Source organism: Mesoplodon densirostris, chromosome 18 (assembly GCF_025265405.1).
Source record: "Mesoplodon densirostris isolate mMesDen1 chromosome 18, mMesDen1 primary haplotype, whole genome shotgun sequence".
In the NCBI taxonomy this organism is placed as follows: domain Eukaryota; kingdom Metazoa; phylum Chordata; class Mammalia; order Artiodactyla; family Ziphiidae; genus Mesoplodon; species Mesoplodon densirostris.
The window spans coordinates 53,153,387-53,175,191 of NC_082678.1; the positions used below are offsets into that span (position 1 = coordinate 53,153,387).

General features: G+C 46.3%; 1 protein-coding gene across 3 annotated transcripts in view; it reads right to left on the reverse strand.

The window, feature by feature from the left end:
* Window positions 1-21,805, reverse strand: part of MYO1D (myosin ID) — a 348,552-nt gene that overhangs the window by 25,260 nt on the left and 301,487 nt on the right. Inside the window, exon 22 of one of the 3 annotated variants that reach the window (XM_060082676.1) lies at window positions 8,474-8,702. The exons of the other annotated variants lie outside the window; for them this stretch is intronic. Coding sequence (XP_059938659.1) covers window positions 8,489-8,702 — 214 coding nt within the window. The 3' untranslated portion in view covers window positions 8,474-8,488. Of the gene's footprint in view, window positions 1-8,473; window positions 8,703-21,805 lie in introns of those variants that run through there. 3 annotated transcript variants of the gene reach the window in all.

Here is a 21,805-nt window from a genome sequence, read left to right on the forward strand (position 1 = left end):
TCCTGAGTGTAAGAGGGACTGGGCCCAGAAACATCCTGGGAGCACGATGCCTTAAGGCCTCGCCGTGAAGGCAAACAAAGACCAACGGGTGTGTCTGGGAAGTTTTTGAAAACTCAGCAGAGCGTGGGCAGGAACAGGTGCCTTCTTATCCACCAGGTGAAGTCCCCCCTGTATGACACATCTCGCCTGGGTCTGGAGCATCATACTTGGTAAGAAAATAGAGAGGGATGTTGATGAATACCGGGCATGTTGACAGGGCAGCATGGGCTGGCAGGGGCTGGCTCCCAGCTGCTCTGCGAGCTGTGGGATTCGCAGGAATGAGAGGGCGCCGTCTCTGACTGAACGGAGGGCCCTTTCCTGACCCATACAACTGGGTCTCTCTTTCTGGACAGGCACTGTGTCTACTGCAAGAGTCCTAAGTAGTTGGGGACCATCTGGGAAGCCACGCTGGCATCCCAGGGTACGGGAGGAGTCTTCTCAACCAGACCCTGCCACAGCCAGGGACAGAAAAACCATGAATAAGAATGAGAAATGCAAACTGCGATTACTCTTGTGTCCCAGAATTCTGACCTGATCATAGTCAAAGGTGACTGGCAAAGCTCATCTTCCCGGCAGCTGGAGAATAAACAGGGAAGGGAAGGGCTAAGATGCTGAGAACACAGGGCAGGGAATGAGCCCCCTCTGCTCAGCAAGGCCTACAGATAACACACTGTCTTTTAAAGGACTGACCGTAGAGACCAAACCTCCATTCTAGAAGCTGAGAATTCTAGTACTCGGCCTTGAGAGAGGCTCTAACCTTGAGGGCTGCTTTAAGCAGGGAAACATCTCGAACATTCTGGCCAGCAGGCTATTTATTCCCTCTGGACCTCTCCCTTAGGGACAGATGGGCGTGCCTCCCCCTAGTGTCACTGCATCCTGACAGTGAAGTTCTCCCAAACCATGACAAACAACCTACTCCTTAGAAACACACCTAAAATAGGGATGAGAAGGCTCAGGCGATGCACGCCGTTTCTGCAGTCTAAAAGGAGTATTCTGATGGTGAACGTTGGAGCAGTCTCCCTTTAGGGGCTGACTTTGTGTGATGAAGGCCCACAGATTCCCACACAATCATCAACAAACTGGAAAGAACTCTGAGGAAGTTAAAGGGAGAGGAATTTTCATGGCCTCATATAAGTTGCTCCTTTGCTTGGAAGCCTGTGCTTCAAGGAATATTAAATATTAAATAGATACTAGTGAAAGGAATGTCCAATAATTTAAAATGAGTTGGGAAAACCTTAATTGGCTGAGACATGGCTGGTGATTGCTTCTTTGTCCATGGAATCCTAAACAGCCAACCAGGATTAAGTAAATCTGTTTCTCCGGACTATTTCAAATATTCATGTCTAATTAAATGTCCATATTCTTCAGGAACAAATGATTTTTTGTTCTGTAGTTACAAGAAAAACTAAAAATGACAAAGTTATCATATAAATTCTGTTCCTGGGGTATCCTCCCAACTTGCCGTCCTGACTCCCATCTCACCATGGGAGGCCTGGTGTTCTCTCCTAATCATGAAAGCACTGGATTCAGGGTTAGGAAGCCTTTGGAGCAAAAGTATGTCCTCCATTGGTGGTCAGAATGAAAGAATTCTGCCCAAAACCACCATAATTTCTTGAAGGACTTCTTAATTTTTAGATGTTTCTTAAGATGAGATAAAGACTCCCCTTCTGGCACAGTGGTTAAGAATCCGCCTGCCAATACAGGAGACACAGGAAGCCCTGGTCCGGGAAGATCCCACATCCCGCGGAGCAACTAAGCCTGTGCGTCACAACTACTGAGCCCATGCTCCATGACTACTGAAGCCCGCACGCCTAGAGCCCGTGCTCCGTAACAAGAGAAGCCACCGCAATGAGAAGCCCGCGCACCGCAACGGAGAGTAGCCCCCGCTCGCCACAACTAGAGAATCCCCGTGCGCAGCAACGAAGACCCAATGCAGCCAAAAAAGACGAGATGAAGTATTGTATATGCTTGGAGGCGATGCTGAGTGAACACACTAGGAAGATGAGCCATACTGTTTCCTTAACAGACAGCAGAGTCCTGAGGGAACGGGATACAGAACAAGTACCACGTGATGCTCAGATGAGGCACGTTAGGAGGAGGATGGGATGACCTGGTACAAAGAGGACTGGGATATGAAGCCGAAGGGCAGTACAAGGACACTAATGATGGGGACCGACCAAGGAAAAACCAGAGCAGAGGCAGAGAGGTCCCAAAGCCAAGACTGATTTACCCTACACTTTTGAGGATGGCCAGCGTTCCACTGAGCTATCTCACACTGCTTGTCCATCCCCTTACTATCCGTGTCCCCAAGCTTCTTGACAAGGGTGTGCTCTCACACCATATCCCCTGCCTGCTTGCCTGCCTGCCATGTATAAGATGGAAGACCACAGACACAGAGGACGGAGGGCCTGAGGGCTTGTTAGTGGCCAGGACGAGAAGGAAGGAAGAGAGATGGGGGGATGGGAGGACAAGAGGGGTAGGAGGAAAGAGAAAAGGGGGTATTCAGCATAGGAGTGGACCTTTGTTACAATCCTACAGCTTCATTTTCCAGAGGAGGAACCAGGCCCAAAGAGGCTGTGAACTGGGCCAGATCACTTAGGGAGGTAGTGACAGAAGTGAAACTGTCACCCAGACCTCAGATTTCCAACTCAGCGTCCATTCATCTAGTTTATAAGAGGAAAGGAAAGGGTAAAAGTACCAGATATCACCAATAATGAAAGAGCAAAATGCAAATGAAAAAACAGAAAAACTCTTCACAGGAAATGGAGAAGATTCTAGAAGTCAGTCTATTTAGCCTTTATGACAAAATAATAGAACCCGAGGCAGTGAACTAAAGCATCGTTGAGTCTGGTGGGAGCAAACCCCAACTTCTCCACTGACAGGCAGTGTGACCGGGGGCAAATTTCTAAACCTGTCCAGGCCTCAGTTTCCTTAATCATGAAATAGGGATAATGGTAGTATCACCCCTCATATAGATTTTGTGAAGATCAAAAAATCGTGATCCGTGGCAAAGAGCTTTCTCAACAGTGTCTGGAGTATAAACACTTAATAAGCATTTGTGGTTACTATTATTATGATTACTACAGAGCTACTACAACCGGGGACAAATTCGTTTTTCTTACTAGAAAAATGCAGTAAAAAATATTCATTGGTGGTTTCTCTGTATGGGAAAGCATATCTATTTTCTTTGGGGCTAAATGAGTATATCTTTTTGAGTTTCCCACAATATAAAAAGCATCCTTTTGCTTTTGTCTTTGGTGAAGCATGCTTCCTTCTGATGTCACCTTACTCTTTCTTCCACTGCAGAGAAAGTCCCAGTCTCAGTTTCACAACTAAATAAAAGGTTGCTTCTTAGCAGAGCGGCACGAGCTCTCACCATGCTACCAGGGCCGAGGTGTAGGATGGAAACGAGGAGGAGGTGACATTTCTACATTTCATTACTCTTGTTTTCCGTAGGAAGTCAACTGGACTTGGATTAGAGCTGAGATTAGGAATCCTCAGTCTGAAAGAGTTCAGGTGGCACCATACATTTTTCACCATCTGTAAAATGGGTACCACAACGTTGAACCAATTAATATGAAAGGGGAACAGCAGGCTCCTGGGGTCCAGCAGTGTTATTTCTTCGACCTCTCAGGTGATAATCCTCTGACCACTGATCCAGTGGCTCAAAGACAAACCTCCCCTCTCTCCTTCCCCTTGCCCATCCTCATACCCATGTGGATTTCTTGGGCTACCTCACTTAGAGACCTGACTCCTGAAGGGTTTTACATTCCTGGTTATTTTTAGCCTCATTTAGTCAAAGTCTTCAAACACGGTCACCACATGGCATGCAGCTGTGGAAAGCAGCTGCGGTGGTTTGATTTCCAGTCAGCATTACTTGACATTTCTTATCAGGTGATTTCTAAAAGTCCCTGTGCCTTTTTTTCAGGTGATCCCAAGAACTCTTTTCCCCTGGTGTCTGAGGTGTGACACCTGAGCTGTGCATCCGATAAGCTGCTCCAGATTAGGGATGAATCCAGAACCCTGCTAGAAAGGAAGATGTATTTCAGCTTCTAGGACTCCAATTTCTCTGCCCCAGAACTATCAGGTCTGAGACGAGAGATACTGCGGTGGGCTCTGGTTCTGACAGCTTCCTTAAGGCCCTCCCTCTAAGCTTTCCAATTTGAGAAAGGGGGCCACTGTCTCTTGGGGTCTCAGGAAGAAAGCAGAGAGGATGAATGAAGCAGCCTGCCGGCCTGCGGGGAGCCTCCCTTCAGTGACAACAGCTAAAATGTACAGGAGGCTGGGTTACTCAGCTGGGGGGAGAGCTGGGCTGGACCACATGCTTCCTCCCGCTTCTCACCATCTTTTCTCCCCCCGAGACACTTCCCTCCCCATCTCTCTGGGTCAGGCAGCTGTTAGTCTATTGGTTTCAGCCACATACACCCATCTGCCATGATGCTTTTGCCTTCAGGCCTTTTTGCACATGCTGTTCCTGCCTGGAAGGCTCTTGGTCCATTTTCCAGACCAACTTCTATTTGTCATTTGATTCTCAACATCAGCATCACTTTTGGGAGCCTTTTCGGATCCTTCAGGACAAGGCTGACTGTCTCTTCAACGTACTTAACACATTGGATTGTCATCGCCTGTTTACTCATCCAGTACGCCCTCCCCACAACTAGACTGTGAACTCCTGGGCAGGGTTGGGGTCTGGTTCTCTGTTGTCTCTCCACTCTCTAGCCCAGTGTCTGGCCCAGCACACAGTAGGTGGTCTGTACGTATTTGCTGAATAATGTTGCAGACTCACCAAGCGCTCCCTCTTTCTTTCCTCCCTCCTGTACAGTTTTCAGACCGTATCCAGCCCTGCTCCTGAAATCCATTCTCTAAGCCTCTAGTTCATCACTGTATCGATTCAGATCAAGTCCTTTGTTGATTCTGGGTTTGAAAAAACTCTTCAATTGTGCTTACAGGTATGAAAAGGTGACGCTGTAGACACCTGGATAGTGTCCGTGTCTAAGAGAAATACATCAAGGAAACGTGGAAACCAGGGCTGGATAATTGGAAGGAGCTAGAGACTTTTCCTTTGTCTCCTGGTCATTCTCCTGCATGAAGCCTTTGTTTTTTGTGGGCTGGTAAGTCCCCTATGTTCAAGGCATAGTTCTCTTTTTTTTGGCTGTGTTGGGTCTTCCTTGCTGCGCGCGGGCTTTCTCTAGTTGTGACGAGCGGGGGCTACTCTTTGTTGCGGTGCGCGGGCTTCTCATTGCGGTGGCTTCTGTGGTTGCGGAGCACGGGCTCTAGGCGCGCGGGCTTCAGTAGCTGTGGCTCGCAGGCTCAGCAGTTGTGGCGCACGGGCTTAGTTGCTCTGTGGCACGTGGGATCTTCCCGGACCAGGGCTCGAACCCGTGTCCCCTGCATTGGCAGGAGGATTCTTAACCACTGCTCCACCAGGGAAGCCCCAGGCATAGTTCTTCTTGATGAGGAGATAGCAGAGGTTTCCAACCAAGAAGAATCTTCCATTGACCACCTGGAACTGCTTTCCATTTCCTTTTGAGAGAACTCTTGCACTGGAGAGGAAGTGTTCTGTCACATACGGTCCCCACGGAGTCCCTTCTTCTCCCCACCCCCAACTTCCTGCTCCCGGCAGATAGGAGCTGATGCCAGGGCCCGCAATTATCAGCAGTGCCATACAGCACCACCACTGGTTTCTCCACGGCGACTTTTTTTTTTTTTTTTTTTTTTGCGGTACGCGGGCCTCTCACTGTTGTGGCCTCTCCCGTTGCGGAGCACAGGCTCCGGACGCGCAGGCTCAGCGGCCACGGCTCACGGGCCCAGCCGCTCCGCGGCACATGGGATCCTCCCAGACCGGGGCACGAACCCGTATCCCCTGCATCGGCAGGCGGACTCTCAACCACTGCGCCACCAGGGAAGCCCTCCACGGCGACTTTTCATAGGACTATTTTTCACCTTTTCACAATGGGTGTCTTTCCCCAGCCCTCACCATCAAGTGGTATCTTTATGCAGCAGTACACGTGGTGTTTATGATGACAGCACATGCCTCTTATAACTGTAACACAGTACTTGGCATGGGATTCAACTTTTTGCCTGAAAAAACGTCACAGGAACAAGACCTCCATCCAAAGGCAGGGCTTCAGAACAACACTAGTGGCAACTGAAGCCGTGTCTGGTGCCTCCAGATCCACCCTGTATGCTGGTGAGATAACTGGCTGGTGGTGGCCCACCACAGCCGGGTGGGGGGCCCGCGTGGCTATCCGAGGGGTGTGGGCAAGAGGAGTGGTGACCGGCTGTCTAGTCTGTTGAGATGTTGCCAGGCACCGTGGGCCAGGGGCCAAGGATCTGCTTCCTACCCTTGCTGGCTTGACATTCTAGAGATGCCCCGTCAGACAGGCAGAGGCAAGACGTTCTCCGCACGAGTCAAAGCTAAGCAAACGCAAAACAACTTGATTCTCATGGTAACAAAACTGGCCTGTTTGGGGTCTACCCAGTTTAAGGCTTGTGCCTGTCCTGGCCCACCAGGTTTGGGGGAAGAAGGTGTCCTGACTGGAGGACACGTTTAACGTCCTCTGCCCTCTGGAGGGCTGGCTGCGAGACACCCAGGACCCCGTGGCTTCTGCAGATGGCAGAAAGTACAAAGATAACAAGCACAAGGGCAGTGCTGGGAAGCTGGTCTCCTCAGATTCAGGAAGTCAAAAGGGAGGGTAGCTAACCCTTCCATAGAACTTGGGGGTATGCGTGTGGGAATTATGGGGATGGGCAGAGGGTAGGCTGAAGAACAGCCCCGCAAAAGACAGCCACATCCTGATCCCTGGGACCTGTGACTGTAACATTATATTGCAAGAAAGGACATTGCAGATGTGATTACATAAGGATCCTGAGATAGGGAGAGGATCCTGCATTATCCAGGTGGATGCTAAGGGCAGTCACAGGTGTCCTCGTAAGAGGGAGGCAGAGGGAGATTCGACACGGACAGAAGAGAAGGATCAGGGAGGCAGAGGCTGGAAGGATGCGGCCACAAGCCAAGGGGCGCCGGCTGCCCCAGAAGCTCGAGGAGGCAAGGAGCAGATTCTCCTTAGGGCCTCCGGAAGGAGCACAGTTCCGCTAACCCCTTGCCTTTAGTCCAAAAGCAAATCAGCGATACTGATTTTGACTGCTTTCGGCCTACTGACCTGCAGTACTGTGAGAAAACAGATTTCTGTTGTTTAAGCCAGGGGTCCCCAACCCCCAGGCCGCAGACCGGTGCTGCTCTGCAGCCGCACAGCAGACGGTGAGCGGCCGGCCAGCGAGCAAAGCTCCACCTGCCGCTCCCCAGTGCTCACATTACCGTCCATGGAAGAACAGTCGTCCACGAAACCACTCCCTGGTGCCCAAAAGGTTGGGGACCACTGGTAAGCCACCAAGTCTGTGGTTATTTGTTACAGCAGCAATGAGAAACTAAGCTACAGTTTAGGTAGATGGGCCAGTTGATAAGACTTCTGACTCAGTTCCAACAAGCATTATAAGGGCGGGAGCAATAAGAGAGAACAAGCATTTCACAGTATTATATTCACTACGCAGAGCCCATATCAAAATTCGGAACGAACACACACATACACACACCCACCCCTCCTGGATGTGAATCAGCAACTGCTCTTATCTAGCTTTGCAGCGTTAGGCCACCTTTAGAGTCATTCACCACAAATTGGAACAGGCAGCTGTGAATTGAAAAAAAGAAGTGTGGGACCATCTCCCCCAGCTTAAGCGGGGAGAGCCCAAGAAGGCATCGCGGACGCACGATGGAGACAAGGAGGGAAGCAGAGGAAGATGAGGAGAGGCTTTCCTTTGAGGTGTGTGCACCCTGGTCAGCGGGGAGAGGAACACACGCCTCAGAACAAGGGAAGGGAAGGACCTGCCTGCACCTCTAAGCTGCTGCTCCCTCAGGGAGAATAAGGGGTGAAGGAAGCCCTGACCCTTTTCCTGTTCCATCTTAAAACTCTTCCCTAGGGATAAGTGGTATCCTCCCGGGTAGTGATTTATTTTTAAAAAGAGGACTACAGGGGCATCTGATTTCTGGGTGCGCTTTGTGGCCGCGGCCAGCACGGGTGGTACGGGTGCCGCTTTGGGTGGGTGCGATCTTTGGGCTCCTGTGGCATTTGGGGGGTGGGGTGGGTGTCATTTAGCTTAGGGAACGGCTTCCAGCTTAGGAGGCTATGGTGTTTCTATGGTCCCTCCAAGGGAAGACGAAGGGGCACAGGAGGTGAGAAATGCCCGGGGGCAGGGACGATCACTCTCTCCATGGTCCCGGCAGCAATACCAGAGGCTCTCCAGAGACAGGCTCCCGGCCACGGAGGAGGCCCTGTGCTGACTCCCCGCGGGTCCACAGACGTGGGGACCAGTCCCCTCACTGTGGCTTGGACCACAGCCCCGGGCTCCCAGTTGGACCGACCCTTGAACGATAACGTCTTAAACCCCCAATTCATTTCCAGTCAGTGCCACCTACTAAACATGCACAGTATCCGCGGCGCTGGAGGAGGAGGGGGAGGTTGGCACAGAGGAGGCTGTGTGAGGGTTTGCAGGAAAAGTACCGTGGGCCCTGAACAACACGGCTTTGAACCGCGCTGGTCCCCTTACACACAGATTCGTTTCCATGGTAAATACAGCAGTGCTCCACCATCTGAGGTTGGTTGAATCTGTGGGTACAAAGGAACAAGGTATATGGAGGGCCGACTATATCTACCTGGATTTTCGACTGCGGGGAGGGTTGCACCCCTGACCCCCGTGTTGTTCGAGGGCCAGCTGCAGTGGGCACAGTCTCCTTTCTCCAGGGAGAAACAAAGACAAAGACCTAAACCAGACAAAGATACAGGTGGCAGATGTCTTAAGGCACTGAACCCAAGAGGAACTAGCAAAGGAGCCAGAAGATGTGTGCTCGTCAAGCCCCCAATTCTCCTGCCTCCGCGGTCTTTTGGTTTGAAGTCTTTTGTCCATCTATAAAATAGGGTTAGTGTAATTACAAATGGCTTGGCTTATTAAAGACAATTGAATGTGATAATGTATGTGAAAGCGCTTTTTAAGTTACAGTAATTGTGTCCCGACCTATGATATAATAATGTACCGCATAAGGAAATATAAAACATGATACTAATGAGGGGTAGAAAAAAATACAGACTGTTAGCTTCATGCCAAGAATATAATAATAATTTCACTGTGACTCATCAGGACACTCTGGGACAATAATGAGAGACATCTTTCCAGGCCTCCAAGAGCCGACCTACCCCGACTCCAGCCACAGGCAGTGATGCCCAGGCCAGGACCACACTCCCCAGCCTCAGGGCTTGAGCCTGGATGGAGGTCATGTGATACAGAGTGGACCTTCCTTGGGATTCATAGATTTTGAAGTAGGAAAGATTTTTCTCTTTCCTGTAAGTTGCTATGCTGGCATAATTCAAGCCTGGAGCTGCCCATGGCCACGATGTCCCCCGTGTAGAAGAAGCCTGGAGTAAGAGAGAATGAGGCCAACACACAGAGACTGGGGGTGGGGTGGGGCCGAGAGAGTCCGGCTACGGGAAGAAACAAGGGTCTCGCTTCTAGTGCTTAAGCCCCCGGGGTCCTCCAACTCTGTGAGTTCCTTCCAGGATATTCGATTTTGGGTTTAAACTGGTCGCTTCATCTGAAAGGGCTCTGATTTATAGTGTGAGCTTACTGTGCAATACTAAATAAACCTTGATGAAGGGCAAATAAGAATGTTGCTGGAAAAAGATTCTACAGAGGTCACTGTTTCTCCTGAAAAACAGGAGATCAGCTCAGTGTTTGGAGATATCAATCCCCAGTTTTCTAAACCTGGCTCAGCATTAACCACCTTCTGTATTCATCAAACAAAAAGGCCACGTGCATGCATCCTGATGGATACTAGGAGAAGCTAGATTATTCTAACACCTGACGAGCATGACCAGCATGGGGAAGTGAATTCAATATATACACAGAAAATAACGCTGAAACGTGGACAAGAGTGACTGGGACAACACTACAGCTTCTAGACTATTAAGCGCCAGTTATTATTTTTCATACTGTTTGCTTACTGAACAGGAAAAATTCATGTTTCAACAGTAGCATCAGGAATCACAACACGGTACTATCTTAGAGGCCACTGAACGTAAAGCTTACACTTGCTCTTAATGGCTACATCATCATGTGGCTGCAAACCACCATCACAGAGCTGATCTGCTGTGGCGTGGTATCTAATCCATCATGCTCCTGTAGGGTAAGAAGACTCTCAAGGCCCTACCCTGCACCGTCCCTGGCTCCATTATGGCTACTGAGAATTCCATGGACGATATCCAGTTTAAGCAGCGAGAAGACAATTCTCTGAAACAAGTACCAGAGACAAAGGAATGATAAAAATATGAATCTTTCTCTGAACGCTTTTCTGATCTCCATCTTTCTTTTCTCTTTTAACCAGACAGGATCTGCCTTCTTTGGAACCTCTACACAAGTTTATATCTGCTACTAATAGGGCCTACTCAGTGACACAAACCCAGAAATTAAGAGACTGTAGCAGATGAAACAGTATAGTCCCAACCCCTTGTGGTGACCCACGGCCTTAAAAGAGGTGCCCATAGTGGGGTATTCGGATTAATCTAAGAAGCATAAATGGGGGATTATTCAAAGTCCAAGAGAACCAGTATTGGGTAGATGATCTCACTAAAAATTCTATGTGCATCTTAGAATACGTAGAGACTGGTGTGTTCATTCTGTCACAGCAGAGCTGAGCCCCCCTGCTCCCATTACTGGGTGTAAAACAATTCTATTTATCTTTATCCACACTAAGGTTATTTTGCACGGTGGTACGAAATGAATGAGAGAGATCCTCTTTAAGAAGCCAGCCTTCATTATGGCGGCTTGCTTCCCTGGGCGTTCCAGGTCAATGAATTCAGTCAATAGTTGGTTTTCTACCTTCGCTCCTGTCCCTTGATGTCCCTGAAGTGCCTGACGTGGTGGCTTTAGAACCCCCTCTTACGTGGCCTCCGTGGTCCAGCACGTTCTCGTCTTCCTGCTCCTTAACTTTCCCGTCCTCTTCTCCCCACCTCTCCCCTCTTCCTCCATGTGTATGGCTTCATTTCTATATGCTGATAACTCCCAAATCTATACCTATAGCCCATCTGAATCCCCAGCCTTAGATTCAGCTGCCTCCTGGGCATCTCCTCTTGGTTGGCTTATTGTACAACCACCCACCTGAGAAGCCTGCAGATGCTCCTAGACTCCACCCTCTTTCTCGCACCATGTCTCTCCTTTCATCCTTACGACCCCTCCACTACCCACACTTCCATCGAATCTCACCCAAATCACTGTAACAGCTTCCCTTCCGGTCTCCCTGCCTCCCTTCCACTCTTCAAGCTGCAACCAGAATGATCTTGCAAAGATATAAACATGTAAGTTACAAATCTGATCTCTGGCTTGAAGCTCTCCTTGAGCTCCTCCCTGCTCTCAGGAACAAGTCCAAACTGTTGCCGCTATCTCTGTGATCTGCTTGACTCTCCTGTTCCGGGCTCCAGACCTACTCAACTATTTCCAGGTACTCCTCGGCCCTGCTCACAGTTCCTGGCTTTCACTTGCTTTTCACTTTGCCGGCACACTCTTTCCTGGTCACTCCTTCCCTATTCCAAGTTTATCCTAAGGAAATAATCTGAAATGCCAACATGTATTTATTATAGGATACTCATTGCAGCACAAATTACAATAAAAAAACCCCTGAAAACTACCAAAATGCCAACAAAAACAGTTTTAGAATGCATGAAGTTTTGTGTTCCTGGGAAATTGCTCATAGTATATTAAGTGAGAAAACCAAATTATGGAACTTGCTTTCCATCACAACTTCATAGATGATACTAAAATAGCAGCAGTAGTTATTTCTGCATGGCAAAATTACTGGTGATTTAAATTTTCTTCTTTAGACTTTTCTATGTTTTTCACAATTTACCCATGAACATGCAGTAATTACTTTCCTAATTAGGAAAAAACGCAGTGATTTTTTTTTTCTTTTTAAAGAGGAATATCCCTGAACCAGGTAATACGAGGGTAGATGTAGACAGACCAAGTCTCAAGGGAGGAGTGCTTTGTATGGAAAGTTAAAATCAACTGGTGTGCTATCTAGAAGCTTGTTAGTGAGTTCTATAATAATCTGTTGCAAAGGGTGAAGTAAAAAAACAGCTGAAGAGGGTGTGGGAGGTTTCTGCTGATGCTCCCGTGACAAATGCCAGGGCTAATATTAACTCCTCATTTTGGGGATGTGTGTTTCCATCGCTGAATAAATCCCTCTGCCCTCTCCTCTTAAACCCCTGTCGATATGCGCATATGTTTCCGTAGTGTTGAACCAGCTGGAGGGCCCCAAGAAGTGAGCAAAATATGGTTAACTCTTAAACCCCCCAGCTGCTGTGCTTCAGTCAGCAGGGAGCAACAGGTGGCATCCTTGCCGATCTGTGTGTCCAGCTATGAACAGACAATGGAAAGTTAACACACAAACGTTTTGTTCTCCAGAAAAATGAAAATCATTCAGCTAAGTCCATACAGCTGTATCCAGTGGCCATTTGTGATACGTCTGTCTTTGCAAAGTAACAGGAGACGCTGAGTGCAGGCCTGAGAATATTACATATAAAGGGAGTTTCCCACCCAATCAAGCATGTATACTGTTTCCATGAAAGGTTCTTTTCTGTCTTAATTAAATTTGGAGTTTAATCCATAAGCCATGTTGGAAGAGAATGGTATACTTTTGGGAAAATGAGATGAAACTTTTAGCTTACACAAAAACATCATCTTAAAGCATAAAACTGAAAATACAGCATCTTTTGCTCACTTAACTGCTGATTGAATTTTCACTTGATGACCTAGCACAGATCATTTGTTGCAAAGCATGTATTAAATAACGAAGTAATCAAGTAAATAATTGAAAAACATACTTCTGAAACCAAGGGTTCAATCTTTTGGAATAGAGACAATATTGTACTTATATATATAATATTTATAGAAAACCCAATAACATTTACATAAAATCTTTGAGAATCTCAGAGTGTTTTCCCTGCAGATACAAGCCTGTAGCAACAAGAGGGAGAATGGCCAGTTTCTTATGTGTCACCCTGTTCCTGTGAAGAGTGTCTGTCCTCAAAGACACGAGAGGCAGGGGACAGTAAGAGAGAAGGGAGCAGAGAAGAGTTACAAGCCCCCTAGCCACAGACTCTGATTCTGTTATTTTCTAGATCTGGAAAAAAGGAAACCAGCATGAAATCATAAGTCAAGTCTTGATGAGGGACAACAAAAGAAGATCCTATTGTATCAGGTCATTTAAAACTCCAAATTGACTTTCATTGTTACAGCTGGATAAAGTGAGTGAGTTCTTATTGGTTTAGGTATGAAAATGAACCATAAATATGGCTGTTTGGGTTAAGTGAGTGATGAACCTTATGTCCTGGCTTAACTTCCTAGATTTTCAAATGGATAATTCTAAAGGCAATGCCAATTTATCAGTTTCTCAGAATTAGATTTGAGTTGGAAAAAAAAAAAAGATAGTATGAATAAGAAAATATTATTATGCAGTATATTTCATTTTAAAATTTGAATTATTTCTTGGAATCAGACCTGGGTCTGATCTGTAGAATTTTCCACTCGGCAGCCTTAAACATTGGCAATATTCCAACAATTGTTACTGACTCCTTTTAAGCTTCTTTACCCAGGATTTCATTTTGGTGGTTGAAAAAAAGTCCCATGAATCGCATCCTTTCACAGCTAGAAATCGAAGGGTTCACACTTCTTGTCAGCAGGAAGTGGAGGTTGGGAAGAATTCTATTTTTGGAGTTAAAAGGCCACCTTTGACCCAGAAATGTGTGGTTGGATGAAAGACATTTTCTCTGTCTTACTTGATTTACCCAAGAAATGGAGAAATGCAACTTCAGCGGACTGGTTTCCTCCTCGTGCCCTAAGATAACCCACACTGACCATGTCTCAAGAATTTTAGGTTTTCAGGTGTTTATTTTGGTCTTATGTGATCCATGTCACAGTCATTTAAATCTATATTATTCAAAACCTTCCAAGTTGAAATCTTGACTCTTTGAAAAAATTTTTTTATTTTTTAAAGTTTATTTTTTTTGGTATGGACCATTTTTAAAGTCTTTATTGAATTTGTTACAATACTGCTTCTGCTTTATGTTTTGGGTTTTGGCCCCGAGGCATGTGGGATCTTAGCTCTCTGACCAGGGATTGAACCCACACCCCCTGCCTTGGAAGGCGAAGTCTTAACCACTGGACTGCCAGGGAAGTCCCAAAATCTTGACTCTTGTTCCAAGATACGAGGGTCAGAATTTATTCTTCTAGATCAGGGGATGGGAAATGAACAGTCTGAACCAAGGGCTGGCCATTAAGTAGCAAAGGGATCCTAGAGAAAGAAATGAATCCACAGAGAAAGAAATGTATCCTAGTACACTGCTTGGCTCTGACGGAAACTATGTTTATAACATTATAGTAATATAAAGGCTAGTTATTGGTTTTCAGCTTTAAAGTCAATCACCAAAGTGTAAAACAATGTAAATATTAATATTAACAATGTAAAAGTAAAGCTCGAAGTGCCAAAAAGTTCAAGCAGGGGCACTTGTATCTTCATTCCACATACTGGTGAGTTAAGAGATGGTTAGGTCTGAAGTTGATGGAGCTTGAAAAAGAGATTCTTGTATATTTTTGTATTTCACAGACTGTAAAAGCTCACATCTTTTCAACCTTTAATATATTTGAAACTGGGATACTCCTTACCCTTGAGGATACAAGTATAATTGGCATGTTGTTTTCCTTAGTGGAATATAAAATAATGGTGCATCTTATAATAGATGGCATCTGAGATTTGATAATGCAGTATTCTGAGTTGTAAGAGTAACTAATAGTAAACTAAAGACAGTGAAAAAACTAACAGTAATTGGGAGGGAGCGACCAAAGGCAGCTAAATAAACCATCATCTCTTAGAGTCAAAGATCAATAGATAATATCTAAACATGATAAATTTTTAGGGACTTCCCTGGTGGTCCAGTGGTTAAGACTCCGTGCTCCCAATGCAGGGGGCCTGGGTTTGATCCCTCGTCAGGGAACTAGATCCTACACGCCTGCCGCAACTAAGAGTTCATATGCTGCAACTACAGATCCCGCATGCTGCAAGGAAGATCTGATGCAGCCAAATAAATAAATTTAAAAAATGATAAAATTTTAAAAGATGACAGCATAAGCATGTTGTTTATATATCTTTTCATTAAAAACCCTTCCACTATTTGATTTTTAAAAAAACACACTGTATGTTTCTCATGGTTGCTGTAACAAATTACCACAATCTTGGTGGCTTAAAAAGAAATTTATTCTCTCCTAGTTCTGGAGGCCAGGAGTCTGAAATCAAGATGTTTCCAAGGCCACATTCCTTCAGAGGTTCAAGGGTTCTTTGCCTCTTCCAGCTTCTGGCGGCTGCCAGCATCCCCTGACTTGTGGCTGCATCACACCAATCTCTGCCTGTGTCTTCATATCACCTTCTCTGTGTGTGTCAAATCTCCCTCTGCCTTTCTCTTATAAGCACACTCATGGTAGCACTTAGGACCCACCTGGATAATCTAGTATATCTCCCAATTTCAAGATCCTTAATTATATCTGCAAAGACCTTTTTTTCCAAATAAGTAACATTCACCGATTCCTGGTATTAGGACATGGACATACCTTTTTTTTTTTAATTAAAAAAAAAATAATTTTTATTTTTGGCTGAGTTGGGTCTTCGTTGCTGTGCATGGGCTTTTCTCTGATTGCGGTGCGCAGGCCTCTCATTGTGGTGGCTTCTCTTGTTGTGGAGCATAGGCTCTAGGCGCACGGGCTTCAGTAGTTGTGGCACACAGGCTCTAGAGCGCAGGCTCAGTAGTTGTGGCGCACGGGCTCAGTTGCTCCGGGGCATGTGGGATCTTCCCGGACCAGGGCTCGAACCCATGTCCCCTGCATTGGCAGGCGGATTCTTAACCACTGAGCCACCAGGGAAGCCCATGGACATATCTTTGGGAGCCATTATCAGCCTACTCATGCATTAGTTTGATTTAAAAAAAAAAATACAGGGCTTCCCTGGTGGTGCAATGGTTAACAATATGCCTGCCAGTGCAGGGGACACGGGTTTGAGCCCTGGTCCGGGAAGATCCCACATGCCCCGGAGCAATTAGCCCGTGCGCCACAACTACTGAGCCTGCGCTCTAGAGCCCGTGTACCACAACTACTGAAGCCCGTGTGCCTAGAGCCCATGCTCGGCAACAAGAGAAGCCACTGCAATGAGGAGTCCGTGCACCGCAACGAAGAGTAGCCCCCTCTCGCCGCAACCAGAGAAAGCACAAGAAACAAAAGAAAAAGAGATAAATTGCACTTCAAGATTAAAAACTTGTGTGTGTCAAAGGATACCATCAAGAAAGTGAAAAGAACTCACAGAATGAGAGAAAAAGATTGCAAATAATATAAATGATAAGGAACTTGTATTGAGAATATACAAAGAGCTCTTAGAACTCAATAATAAAAAGACAAACAACAATTTAAAAATAAGCAAAAGATCTAAATAGACATTTCTTTAAAGAAGATATGAAACTGACCAAAAAAATAAAAGAAACACACGAAAAGATGCTCTACATCATTAGTCATCAGGGAAATACAAATCAAAACCACAAAGAAATACCACTTCATACTGACTAGTATGGTGATAATAAAAAAGACATAATAACAAGTATTGGCAAGGAACAGAGAAACTGGAACCCTCATACACTGTTGGTGGAAATATAAAATGGTGCACTGCTTTGGAAAATAATTTGGCAGTTCCTCAGAAAGATAAACATGGAGTTACCATATGACCTAGTAATTTCACTCCTAGGTATATATCCAAGAAAAATGAAAACAACTCCACACAAAACTTATATAGGAATGTTCACAGCAGCCTTATTCATGATAGCCAAAAAGTGGAAACAGCTCAAATGTTCATCAGCTGACAAATGGATATACAAAATGCTGTCTATTCCATAATGGAATATTCTTTGGCAATGAAAAGGAATGAGGAAGTGACAGGATGCATTTGCCACCACAGACATGACCCTGAAAACACTACACTAAGTGAGAGGAGCCAGTCACAAAGGACCACCTATGTTATGATTCCATTATATGAAACATCTAGAGTAGGAAAATCCATAGTGATAGAAAGCAGATTAATGGTTGCCTGGGGTTGGGTTAGGGGTTTAGAGGGAATTGGGGGTGGGTGACTGCCAATAGGTATGGGATTTCTATTTGGGGTGATGAAAATGTTTTAAGTTGATTGTGGTGATGGTCACACAACTCTGAATATACTAAAAACCAGAAAATTATATGCTTTAAACGAGTGAAGTATATTGTATGTGAATTATATCTCACTAAAGCTCTAGTTAGATAGATAGATAGACAGATAGATAGACAGTCACTCTATAGAATCAGTCTTTGGTCCAGTCTTAGCTCCAGGATGAATAAGACAGAACATGTATGGAAGGCCTTAGCAAAGTCCCTGGCACGTGGTAGATACCCTACATGTGACCACTGTTATTATCTAACTGGCGTTTGAAGCTTTATGGGACTTGGCCCTTGCCTACCTCTGGCCCCTTTTCATCCCTTTAATCCTCATTCAGGGCAGCCTCCATCACCCCCCTACCCCGGCCCCCGCTATACTACCTCTTCAAGTCCCCTGAAACAGGCACAGCACACCCTGCTTTTACTAGAATACTCTCTCTTTCTCTGCTGCCTTCACCTGGCTAATTCCTCTTTTCCTCCCCTTCTGTGTATCCTCAGCTGTATGTCTCCAGGAAGTGTCCCCTACAGGCTCTGAAGACCACCTGCCCTTTCCGCCAGGTCAGCTGTGGGCACACAATCTCTCACAGCACCCACCATGCTCCAGGGCATCTGTCTGTCTGCTGTGTCTTATTCATTTTTATAGGCTCAGTGCCAAGCAGAGTGACACAGAGTAAGAAGTGAACGTGCTCAATGACCTCTGGGCCTAAAGAGAATTACCGCAGCACCGCCAGTACAGCAAAATCTCTCCTAGGAAAAAGGAAAGATTTTCCCCTTGCTTACCAGACTGAAGAACGTCCCTGTTTCTCTGGGGATGGGAGCCCAGCGCGACTGCTCTTGGGCCTTACCTTAAATGCATACATGTGCAGACTCGCCCACCACCTGCTTCCCATGGAGTGATGAGGGAGGGATGCATGGCCTCTCTCATGACCCAGGTCAGGTTCTGTTTTAGCCGTGGCCCGGTTGGTGTATTAGCACATAACTGATGCACACGTTCAGACACGTGTACTTAATGGAAGGGACGGCTAAAGAGCAAAAACGGCGTGATGTTCACAACTTGCAGCATAGGGAAAATGTATTTGCAAACCCTGTGGGAGGTAATGCTCAAAAAAAGCCCACAGTCTGGGGCCAGGAAGGTATGATTGTCATAAGCACAGTCAGTGATAAGTCCAGGGAGGCCTCTAACCCTTAGAGGCAGCTAGTGCCCTAATCCAGAGGCACCCACACCAGGGGAGACGACGTGGGGAGTGAGGAGATGCTGGATTTGGGGGTCCTTAGCTCCACTCCAGTTATTGTAATTTGTGATGCGCGGATCTGAGTGTCTGGTGAGAGTTACCTGGAATGTGAGGGCTGCCATGCTGCAGAACTCTGGGGCAGACCCCTTCATATCACACTCTAGGTGAGAGGCACCCTCCGAAGTGCTGTCCTGCAGGGACCCTGGCTAAATCTTCATTAGATAACCCTGTGTCTGTTACAGCAATAAGGGCTTGCTTAGTTTTATCTGATGCTGGCATTCTTTTTAAAACACTGTCTAAATTGTACACGTGACTTAATGAAACGGTGCTATATATATATATTTTTTTTGCGGTACGCGGGCCTCTCGCTGTTGTGGCCTCTCCCGTTGCGGAGCACAGGCTCCGGACATGCAGGCTCAGCGGCCGTGGCTCACGGGCCCAGCCGCTCCGTGGCATATGGGATCTTCCCGGACCGGGGCACAAACCTGTGTCCCCTGCATCGGCAGGCAGACTCTCAACCACTGCGCCACGAGGGAAGCCCCCGGTGCTATATTTTAAAGGATCCTCCAAACACGAGAAGGGCTGAGTTGGTAAGAACTTTCGCCAGTGGCCACATCTTAGGGCAGTACCCTTAGCAAACACTAGCAACTGTCTCTTGGCTCTGGTGTATTTTATTGGTTAGGGTTAGAAAAACAACGAAAGGCCAATAGCTCTCAGGGATCCTGGGAAAATATGCAGATGTCATGTCTGAAAGTCAGTACATTCGCCTATAGACAAATGAGACTCAGCTACACTCTCTTCATGGGTGTCCTGTCAGTCAGGCTTTTCCTTCTCTTTATTAAAACAGAAAAGGCTCAGCACTGGCACATGCGCACACATGTGTACACAGACACACACCCTTTACCTTCTATGCTATTCTAATATACTTACATATATATATATAAATTAGTCAAATTTCCTACCTTATTAGTTGATCTGGTAGAATATTTGATGGAAGATAAAATGAGTATTTTTAGTTCTCTGTGGTTTTTCCTTCTCTAAGCTTCCTCTTCCTTGTAACTGAGCACAGACCTGGCCCACCTGCCTTACAGCACCAACATGGAGCCACTGCTTAATGTAGCGGGAGGCGGGGGAGGAGCAATCTGCCCGCCTTCCAAGGTCCCATCGAGTGTCCCCTCCTTTCTGACCTCTCCTCACTTCACGCCGTGGCCCCAAGTCTGCACCTGTCTTTAGGAAGAATGGATGAGAACACGGGCTGAGGAGTCAAGAGGACTGAGCTGAAATCCTGGCCCTGCCGCTTACCAGCCGTGGGCACCTCTGGCAAGCGACACAGCCTCTCTGGGTCTCAGCTTCCTCATTCGAAAAATGGGAGCGACACCCATCCCATCTGGGCTTACGAGAAGCTGAAGGAGAAAAACGTACCCGAAGCACAAGGCTCAGGGGTAGCGTCCAGCCAGCGGCCCCCACATGGCAGCATCTTCTCTTCCTTTAGTGTGCTTCCTTCTGAATTTATTCTGCCCCCCTTATTAGACTGTGAACACTTTCAGGGATGAAATTTATTGAACGAATGGGGAAATGGATGTGAGAGGGACGGAAGACCACTGCACTTCCTGCTAACAAGGTGGTCCTGAAGAATCACGAACACTCCCTTACTCCGCCCTCCTCTGGCTCCCAGTGAATCGATCAGACTAAGGTTATATGGCTTTACCAGACAGATGGTCGATTTTCACCAGCAAAGAAAGCAATGGAAGTATGAAAGGTTAATTAGGGTACATTCTTACTGTAATACATTACCTCTCTGCTCAAATTGCATATGCAATTCACCACAGGAATGACAGCTCAGATTTCTGAAGGTATCCGGATGATTTGTTTTTTTTCCATATTAAGTGTCTCTCTCTATATACTATATTGTAGAATAGAAGTAGGCTGACAGGCTTTCCTCCTTTGCTTCTGTTTGTACACTATTAGAATTTAAGGCCTGTTTCTCTTTTCTCGGCTTTTTTTTCTAAAGGACTTGGGATACTTGAGGGTATGCATCTGAAGCCCTGGGCTAGATTCCTGTGATCACTGACTTCATCAGGTTTGGACAGGGCAAACTTAGAATGGAGACGCAAGTAATTCTTTCACACTCCCGGAATAACAGGCACTGAGGCCTTCACAGACCACGTGGCTGCAGATTCAGTTCTGGATTCCCTCCCCTTGGTACACCCGCCTCGGAGTCCCCAGGCTGCTTGTGTAACGGCCCTGAGCATTATACAAGCGTTTCCATTCTGATGCTGCACTGAAAGAAATGGCTCTCCCATTATGGATTTAGGCACTTGGAGGGTTGAACAGTAGCTCATCCGCTCTCTAGTTTTCCTTTGGAATTCAGTAATGAACTCATGAAATCACCAACTTGCTGTGACAGGAAGTCATTCAGATGCTGATGCTATTGCCATGGAAACCATTCCTCCACTCTGGAGCTCTGTCTGTCTCTGCTGAGGAGCACCCCCAGCTCCATAATTACTGTCATTCCCCAAATAACACAGAGCCCTCACCGCTCTGAGCAAATCCAGAAGCAGGGCATACAGAGTCTCTATTCTGCTTTCAGACTAATCCTTGTTGGTTTTGGTATTTTTAGCACACGTTTCATTCTGTACCAGTTGTCTTTTAAATTCCTACATGCTGGCTCCTTTCCAGCACCTTTCCTAGAGAAGCAGACAAAGGATTTTTTTGGGGATAGCTGTGAGGGATACTGTTTAAAGAAAAACCACTGCTTCCCCAAATCTTTGTGTTTCCAAATATGGAAAAATGAGTTCTGTCTTTTGAGACCCTGAGAAACAAATCCTAAATTCTATTATAGTTCATATCCTATAAAGCCTAAAGGTTTATGGATAGATCGGTAATGCCCAAATGCAAGTTCAGGGATGCAACTCAAAGTACAAAGTGATGTTTGCTTTATTTTGTTTGCACTATCTAGGCTGTTGCTGAGTGCCAATACTGAAGGCTGACCAAGTCACAAAAAGGGAGAACACTATTATCCAGAGCAGCAATCAAGTCTTTTTTGAATATGTAATGGTACCTGGTATATGGGGAATTTTAAACATAACCATCACTTAGCAAATGAAAGACACTGTACCAGGCATTTTGCATTCTGTTTCATGATTTAAATTTATCTGCCTGAAAATCCCGCGAGGCAGGTTTTTTTTTTTTTTTTTTTTTTTTTTTGCGGT